Raw genomic sequence first — 10,177 nt, forward strand, 5'->3', positions numbered from 1 at the left:
CGTAAACGCTATCCTTAGAGAGAAAATGTCTCCACTGCACGGGTAAGAAATTTTGATTGCGCTCCTCTCCCAAGATACGACAACCCGTTGGTTCCGATCGTGTGTAGCGAAAGGATCCCCAAACCTTATGAACACCAATGTTGTTACTCTCAAGAAATAAATTATTTTATAAGAAAAGAAATAAAAAATTTTGTGAGAAGGAATGAGACTATAGCTCTGTCATCTTTTGAAGGAAGAGAATATATAGGCACAGGTCACCTTAAGTAACAAATAAAACATGACCGTTGGAAACTAACCTACAGTTGTCAAAACAAATCTAACAAACTAGTTGACTCATTAAAACAAAATCTTAAGAAAATCTAAAATAAATATTTTATTTTATAAAATGGAATTAATATATATTTATAAATTTTAAATTAAAACACAAATATTTACCAACACAATTCGCTATACTTAGACCGCACAATTCTAACCCAGAGATCATTTTGGTTCGAGTACAAATTACAACCAACCTTCATCATCATAGCTTGATTAATAAAACTCACCTTTGGTAAACCAAGCCCTCCACTCTTTTTAGGCTTGCAGATCGAATCCCAGTTTAACCAGTACACTTTCTTATTATAACACCAGTATCTCCCCACACGAAATTTCTACATTTCCGGTCAATATCGTCACAAACAAACGCTGGAAGGGATGTCGTTTGCATCACATGGGTGGATAAAGCCTGCAAAACAGCTTTAAAGTCACCCGACCCGCCATAGATAGATTTGATGCCTTCCAATTACTCAAACAGAACTGATAACCATTCTTGGACCCTCTGCCGTGGTGCAAAGGAACACCTAAATATCTACAAGGTCTGCTATTCTTTGAAAGTCCGCCTTTACTTTCCCGAATTAACTTGTTTTTTTTAATTAGTTATGTTTTTCTTAATTAGTTTGTTGTTCTTAATTATTCTTATCTTCCTTAATTATCTTGCCTTTTGGCTTTATTTTACTCATTAAACATTATAAATTCATCACTTTTAATATTCTTTGTACAAAAATTTAAATGATGTTAATTTAACAATTATTTTCTCAAAATGAAAAAATTAGGAGAGAAAAATTACAAATTCCTATATAATTTAACTCTAAATATACTCATAATTAGCAATTATCACCAACTCAACACCCTACCCCATTTTGTTATATGAAAACCTTCAAGTGCCTTGGTGGTTTGATTTGCCTTTTGGGCCTCATGATCCTTTGCCTAGCATTCCCTGTCCCATCAGGCAACACCTTGTCCTCAAAGTGGTAAGTGTCATTCAATTCGACATAAGATTTACAGGATAATAATCCTAAGATGTGCAAAACTTTTCCAACTTCTTTCTCCACTTCCAATATTGATTGAATCAATTGCAACTATGCTATTTTCTGCATTTTCTTCTTCAACATCTTTAAAGAAGTGTTCACAAATTTTAAGGCCTCTTGGAGAGTACCATTCAACATTCAACTTCTTAATGCATTCCTTGGTAGCCTTTTTAATTTGAGGTACCTTTTCATTCTTCTTAGCTTCCGCTTGAAGTAATGGTAACATCTTTACAATCTTGAAGAGTCCGAAATATAAATAGCATCTGATGAGTTCTCTAGCTGTGAGATTGAGTAATTTAGTGGAGATCTGTAATGGGCACTAATCAAATAGTGCCTCAAAGCAAGTGGATGGTAGCGCTCAGTGATCTAGCAAAAAGTGAAAATGTTGCCTAAGGATTTTGACATCTTTTCATTGTTATTAGTGACATGCCCATTATGCATCCAATAATTGACACGACTCTCATGGTCTGCAGCCCAGCTCTGTGCAATCTCATTTTCATGATGAGGAAAGATTAAATCAATTCCACCACCATGGATATAAAATTTATGAGTTAAATAACAAGCACTTATTGCACTGCATTCAATGTGCCACCCAGGACTTCCAGGATCCCAAGGGTTGTCCCAACTAGGCTCGCCTGGTTTAGAACCTTCCACAATGCAAAATTAGTTGGGTTACGCTTTCTTGAGTCCACAACTACTCGTTCTACAACTCTATTATGTTCTAGCCGTTGTCTAGATAGCATACCATAATTTGGGCATTTATCAACAATATAGAATACATCATCATTAACTTTGTACGCATAGCCATTGTTTATAATCTGGGTTATCATGTTCTTTATCTCATTAAGGTGTTCAGAAACATGAGGTTCCTTAGATGGTGTCTCGCATTGAAGATCAACCATATCAACATTGTATTCATCACAAAAATGGTTGCTCAACAACAATGGATCCTCCCCAGTCTCATTTGCTCGCTTAATTATCTTATCATCAACATCAGTGAAATTCCGCACATATGTAATCTCATAACCCAAGTGCTTAAGGTACCTTAAGAGGATATCGAAGGAAACGGCGACGCGAGCGTGACTGAGATGGTTGAAGTCATAGGCATCAAATTTGGTTTTGAAGATCTCTTTTTGCTAACACATCAAATTTTAAATCCTAAATTCAGCTTGCTCTTCTGCCATTTCCATGCTCACTCGTTGCGCTCTTCCTTCATGCAGTGGATGAAGAAGGGGAATGTTGGTTGGTTTCTAGGGTATTCATTTTCAGGATAAGGTCATCAAGTTTGGAGGCCATGGAGGCTTGGGTAGCGGCGAAGATGAGTTGAGTTGCAGTGAGTTTAGCAATGGCATCCTCGAGGCAATCTAGGTTGGATTTAGAGCGCATGGAATCAGCCATGGAGCTCAATGAAATCATCAAATGTTAAGAATTGAAAAACTGAAATGGAAATGAGAGCCTAGAATTCGAGGTCTAGGTAGCCTCCTAAGCACAAAGGAAGGATAACGGATTTTGTATTTTCATATATCTCTTTATTACACCAACACACCTATTTATACAACAAAATAACATTGTTGAATTACACCCAAAACAAAAATAACATAAGGAAAAAGCAGGATAACCAAAAAGGAAAAAAAAGGCAGACAACATAACAAAAATGGAAGACAACATATTCCCTCTAATCCAATTCTATCCAGCCATCTCAGCACCCCCTACCCCATTCTGTTATATGAAATCCTTCAGGTGCCTGGGTAGTTTGATTTGCCTTTTGGGCCTCATGGTCCTTTGACTAACAATATCCCAACATGGTACGAACCTTCCATTGGAACATTCCATTATATAGCTCCAATGAAAGTCTTGAAATTTGGATCCAAACTACAACCTTCTTCTTTTCACTTGCATTGGGAAAAAAATGGCCTCCACCTTTGCACTAAAATGTAATGGTTACCAACTAACCATGGGCCTTCATACAATGCATGCTTGTAATCTTCTTGTGATATAAACTAGACCACATAGAAATTTCTTGGTATACCTATAATGTGAATCTTCCCTGTCTTCTCCTAGTCTCCTCGTAGTTTTGCTTCTAGCAATTTAAAGCTTACTTGTTTACCTAGAACATTAACGATCAAGGGATTATTCAAATAAGCATCCCATCCTTTCAATTCTTCATTTGACACATAGATTTCTGGACAAGGATTATACTCCTATGGTTCTTCCTGGTTTGCTTCTCTTATTTGCCCATCTCGCGCCACTTTAATGAGTTCTTCCTCATCTAATGGATTAAAATCACTCTCCCACTATGCAGTCTACTCTTCCGACATTGTAAGTAATTTCTCCTTATAAGGAGCCTCAGTCTCACTAGCAACCATCTCATAATCAATGATAGCTTTATCATTTCTAAACTTTGCCTTCTTCTTACTCTGATTTGGGTCACCATTAGAAACCCTAGCAGAGTGTTTTTCTGTCTCCATCCATTTTTTGTTAGAATCCATTAATTGTAGGGATTAACTATGATTTGAATTGTAATTGATCCAAATCCTTGTATATTTTCTCCTTTTTTTATTTGTGATTCTATTTTGATATTTTGTCCTCAATAATCATGGAGAGGATCATGTATTTATTCACTGTCTCATATCAATGAAAATCACCATATACCATTTTTTAAACATGGTATCAGAACCAACTCCAATTGTCTCTTTTCTTTAGGAATTGGAGATTAGCTTCCGAGTACAAAAATAGAGAATATGGTCGAAGATGATAGTATAATCTCTCCTTCAACCTCAAATTCATTGTTGATCCAATTCGAAAATAATTTTGTAAAAGTATCACCCGAAATTCTTACTCCTTTTCATTCTGTTGTTGATACACAAAACTATGTTTCCACTGATATACAATGCAATGTCTCTTCTACCCTAAATTCTGACCTTATAGTGAGCCCTTATACTATTCCACCTCGTACTAATAGAGGACAACCCCCAATTAAGTATGAACCTATTCTTAATTGTAAGGTCAAATACCCCATAAACAACTATGTGTCATTTGAAAAGATGTCCAAGTCATATGTCAATTTTGTATATCAATTATTTACTGCCTTTATTCCTAGTAATTTGGAGGAAGCTCTAGCAGATTCTAGGTGGATCCAAGCAATGGAAACAAAAATGGAAGCATTGGAGAAAAATTTGTAATCTTACTGGATGGAAAGAGAACAATTGGTTGTAGATGGGTGTTTACTGTAAACATAAAGCTGATAGACGTGTGGGAGATATAAAGCAAGGCTAGTTGCAAAGCTCAATACAGTGAGGGTGTTATTATCACTAGCAGCAAATGAGAATTGGCCATTTCTTCAATTCGATGTAAAAAATGCCTTTTACATGGATATTTAATGGAAAAAGTTTATATGGATCCTCCTCCCAGTATACCAAAGTACTCAAATATTCCTTTGGTGTGTAAGCTTAAAAAGGCCCTATATGGTTTGAAAGAATCACCAAGAGCTTGGTTTGGAAGATTTACAAAGTCTATGAAATTTTTTGGTTACACACAACAATTCTAATCAACCTTGTTTCTCAAGCATAATCAATAAAAAATCACTACATTGATAATATATGTTGATGATATGATTGTGATCAGAAATGATGCTGATGAAATTTTAAGCTTACAGAGACATTTATTCATCGGATATCATTTTGTTAACACTTTTTTGTTCTATACATATGTTAATGCCAACAAACTAGTATACTGGCTCATTTTGAAATAGTAGTGAAAGAAGTTCTGGATTAGAAGCAGTGCCTAAAATGGATTCAACCCAATAAAATATACTAGGCTTTGATGTAAAGATTATAGTAGGAAAAAAAAAAAGAACTGTGTATTTATTTATCTTTATGGAATTGATGCCTAGACCCGACTTTGTCTATAGTTAGGTCCACATGTAATTATTCTCTTTCTAGTTTGTTGCCAATTTGTAAAGGGTTAGCCTTTGGATGAATCCATGTTGAGAATTGAATTCGATCCCCTCATCCAATTCCATAAATTGGCTGCCATTTTTATCCCTGGGTAAAAAAAATAAAAATAGTTTGATAGAATAAAATTAAATTCAACTTTATTTATATGCCACCCGAAAAATGAAATGAACCTCAGTTATAGAACAATGATATTCAATTGAATTCCTATATAATGTGTTACAGAACAATAAAATTGAATTGATTACCCAATCAATCACACTCTTGAAAATGGTCCATACATAAATACAGAAAGGACCCAACATTTTACTTTGTTGAAAGTGGGAAGCCAATTCCATGCCTCTGCGTAGGAAACGCCACAAACAGCATGCTACAAAAAATCCCAATGGCCACAGGCAACACTGTTAAGATTTCCCGTGTCTCATTCGAAGGTGATGGAAAGAAACAACTCACCACATTCTGATCAAACAATGCAACTGCTGCAAACACCAAAATTGACATCACAGCATGCAAGAAATCAATAAGCCTCAATCTATATTTCGCACCAAGTTCCGGTGGAATTGTGGTTGATCCATCAATGACCCACATGCCCCTGAAGGTGGCAAGCCCATAACAAACGTTCCCCTTGTCATCTCTGAAGCTATCAGTGAAGCATTGCAAGAAACAAGAGACACCACAAAGAGCCACAAGTGTAGAAGTCATGAACTTGCAAACTGAGTCACAGATGCCTTGGTTTGTGACAATTGGAGACAGAAGTTGGAAAGAAAGAACAGTGCCAGTTGGTAAGAGATTTGCCAAATGAGCTGTGCTTTGAAATGTTTGACTCATGGCTCTCTGAATGAGGCTTCTCTGTGCATCATCATCTGGTACTTCCATGATGTGCAAAAGTGGTAGCTTTTGTTCATCATGATTCTTAGAATTATTATACATATACTGATCATGATCTTCTTGAACTATAACATCCATTATTGGCTACAGAACTTTTCTGCTTCCTTTTGTATTCTTCTTTGATCAGCTTTTTGTGTTGAAGCATAGGTTTGTTAAAGTTGGATTTATCCTATGTAGTTAGGCATTAGTTAAGAGAGAAGGGAGTGTTGTCATGACTTGTAAGAAACAGTAACTGAAACTTGATGAATCAGCTTTTAACTTAATTTGTGGTGCTTGGTTTCATCAGGGCCTAAAGTTACATAGAAGAAGGGTCATAGAAGGTGTGGTGCTTGTGATTTTTTTTAAGCATACGTGATAGTTACGAATATACGAGTTTCCGGAAGATAAGAGAGATAATGTGTGGGATTTCAATAATTAACTTCTTAAGAGTGAAGTTTGGTGACAGAGGGAATGTTTTGCTGAGACGCAACGGCTAGAAACTGGGATTTGCATAGGTTTGCTTTATGAGGACATTATACATTATGTATTCAGTTCAGAGGATCCACGTATGAATAGGAAATATTAATCTTGTCCAGGTTATGTATGTTTTGGCAGTTTTGCTTAAATAGATTACTTCCATGTATTAGAAAGTAACTAGATTTAGACCCGAGTATCACGTGATCGATTAAAACAATTATTTTCAATTTGTTTGGTTACTATTTTAATTTTAATATGTTATATGTTATTAAAAATAAAATAAATAATTTAATATGTGAAAAAGCAAAGTATACATTAATAAGTTAAGTATAAAAAGTTCGAGTGATTCAATGAAATGTAACTTAATTCAATGGAGAAAATTTAAATTTGATTTTTGCATAATATTACAGTTTTGGAGAAGGTGAGAGTATCAATGATTAGTCTCAGACCGAACTTGGGGTAGTATGTTGACAAAATATTGTCAAGATACACGGTCAAAATTATTTTCATCAATAGTATTTTTTAAAAAATAAAATAAATAAATAGGCGATGAATTGAGAAGATCATGGGCCAGAAATATGCTTATTTATATGCAATTACATGATATGTTTGAAACTTTCGAAGCCCAAGGCCCCCCAAGTAAAAATTTCATTGGGCTTATAAGTAGGCCTACTTCTTTCCTAGTGTCAGGCAGCAGGCCCATTCAACTTGTTTGGCTTTATACTTCAGCTGATGGTAGCCATTATGGACAAAACAAAAATGCTGGTAACTATAGTCATTTGAACGCCAAATAATTGACACTAAATAAATTTTTTTATCTCTTAATTTCTTATTATGTTTATCGCATACACATCTTAAAAAACACAACCAAGAACTACAAGAGACGACAAAAATTCAATTCTAGTTGTAGAACAAATTATTGATAAAGGAACTAGCCAGTGAACTTCCTCCCAATCATGCCAAAATGTGTTTCCAAACAAGTCTCGTTGAGCTGCTTAACCTCATCAAAACAAATGGTACCTTTGGTTTTCCTTAGCAACAACAAGTACCACATGATAGAGTTGGATAAATCAAACTTTGTTGGACGTGAGTCAGATATATATATAGCTTACGTACCAAAATATCAGCACAGTTGATCTTGTTCTGTCTGTTCCCCACAGCTTCTGTTTAGTCTCAATGATTCTTACTATAGAATGTGTACATATATTCTCACACGCACGCACCTATTCTAAATATGTATTAGTTTCACTATGCACAATATCTTAGAATAGTGAAAAAAATATATATTTCAATTTACATCAAGTTTAACATTCATTTGTTGTACTTGTATATGCGTATTAATATTGTTGGCTAGAGTACAATTATAGTGGGTATATCAAATAATGAAACATATCAACTAATCGTTCATATATAATCCGAACAAAAACTTTGTGCATGTTTGATTTACCATCTCAAATGGACGTTGGTATCAAAATGACTTTCGTAAAAACATATACTCCCTTCCTTTTGTGTCTAGATTCCGTTGAACATTGAATTTGTCTCAAAATTAGTATACAACAAGTTGAATGATAAACCAAACATATATACTCTTCATAGGATCAATATATCCTTACATGATTTGGTGGTGGTAATGATAGAAATTATGACAGCTAGTGAATAATAATATGAATAGTATGGCAACTAAAACTGAAGTGTTGGTGGTGATGGTCTTCGAAGTAGTTTCCTCAGTGATGGGTAAGGTAACTCACAATGACACTAGTGGCGGCATTGGATTGTGATAGCGTCTAAAAATGGCAGTTGTGAGATGGACTTGTTGCGATTTTGATGGCAATAATGATCCTGACAATTGCAAGAGCTAGAGGTTTGAGTATGACACCAGTAACATGAAAATGACATTAAGTAGGGACCATATATAATGTTTTCATTATTTTAAAAATAAATAATCATAATTGAACTTCACAGAGAATTAAATGACTGTTCCTTTTTAACATATTATATGAAAAATATATTTCTTATAAGAAAAAATCTTCGCTTGAGAATTTCAAGAATTTAGAAAAGAATAAAATTTTGCCTTGATTTCCAAATTGAATATTTGAAAAACGGAGTTTTTATGCATCAAGAAACTTATACAGTAAAAGTACGTACTAAAGTGATTCTATATGAACAAGTTGGATCATTATGCATTTCAATTAATGGTTATAAAATCATTAGATATGAACAAAGATATTTTCAAAATGATGAAGAAATAGTTGGCTCTAAAGTATCATGTCCAAGTGGAATAAGAGTATTAATATATATCTTGCAGATCATATACGACCAGATGTACTATTTCTTGTAAATTTACTAGTAAGATATAATTTCTACCTATGCAAAGATTGTTAGTTTACTATGAGGTGATAGAATCATTTCATGACTGTTTATGAAAAAAAATATACGAACCATATCACTTAATCATGTGAAAATTTTAAAATTACAATAGTAAAACCGAGAATGAATTTGGTTGCAAGTTATGGCTTAATATTACACATATAAGACAATTGTGTATTATTTTCATAAAAAAATATTATGAAGGATCTTATATGAAAATAATACAGGTATTGATTAAGAAAAGAAAAAAAACATTAAAGTTGAGAGAATAAAATGTGTTAATTATTAATACTAGACATTAATTGTCCAAGATGCATGCTCCTCAATGGATTCAAATAAGTGGGTCACTTCTTGTGATTAACTTAACTCCTAGGTCGTATTACCTTCTCCTCAAGACACAATGGGAAATATACAATTTAATTATGATGCTCAAGTTAGTTATGATCCGAGATGTTTAATGTGTTGTTAGATACTTACCCAATAGTCTCATTTATTAAGTACATGGATAAAACAAGAAAATTTACCAACTTGGTAACATTCTTTTCAACATCTACTTGGGGTATTCACTAACGACATGTTAGGTCTCACTTCTAAGTAGTTGAATTGGATAGTACATGTTGTATAAACTTTCAACAAATTCTTTCACATAATAATTAATAAATTTGTTTACCAAGGTACTTCTTATTGTTTCATTTGAAAATCATGTCCTTGGACTTCATTGAGTCATATCTCAAGTGACATTATATGTATTGTATTTTTTTTCCTTAATCATGACTTTTCTTATTGAGCTTTTTCTAGTAAGATTTTTGATGAGACAACATTTAATAGCACATTATAGAATGAAATACTATTTTTTCTTCACTTAATCTTTGTCTCACATTCCTAATAAGGTGCATATCCTCAAATAATAAATAGGGTAAATTATGTTTTAGATTTTTCTAAAATTACTAATGTTTGAATTTCATAAACGTCCAACATTTATTTACCCTTAATAAGAATATAATGTGATTAATTTCCTTTGAAAATAATTTGATCTTTTTTCGAGTTTTGCCAAAACTTAGTGATCAATGAGGAGCTCAATTACTTTCTAGCACGCCAGAATCTAATATGTCAAAACCTGTTTAATTAATTTAAAGAATGAGATATACATTTGATCTTTTTACATAG

The 10,177-nt window shown here is 33.7% G+C and overlaps 1 protein-coding gene and 1 pseudogene across 1 annotated transcript; both read right to left on the reverse strand.

Moving 5' to 3' along the window:
• Positions 1–1,181: 1,181 nt before the first annotated feature.
• On the reverse strand, positions 1,182–2,446 carry LOC100819358 (cysteine--tRNA ligase 2, cytoplasmic-like; annotated as a pseudogene).
• A 2,850-nt stretch (positions 2,447–5,296) lies between these two features.
• LOC100794857 (protein DMP4) lies at positions 5,297–6,828 on the reverse strand. Its single transcript, XM_041017355.1, has one exon. The coding sequence runs from the start codon at positions 6,263–6,265 to the stop codon at positions 5,606–5,608; it is 660 nt and encodes a 219-aa protein (XP_040873289.1). The 5' UTR covers positions 6,266–6,828; the 3' UTR covers positions 5,297–5,605.
• Between the last annotated feature and the right edge of the window lie 3,349 nt (positions 6,829–10,177).

This window comes from Glycine max, chromosome 7 (assembly GCF_000004515.6).
Source record: "Glycine max cultivar Williams 82 chromosome 7, Glycine_max_v4.0, whole genome shotgun sequence".
NCBI lineage: Eukaryota > Viridiplantae > Streptophyta > Magnoliopsida > Fabales > Fabaceae > Glycine > Glycine max.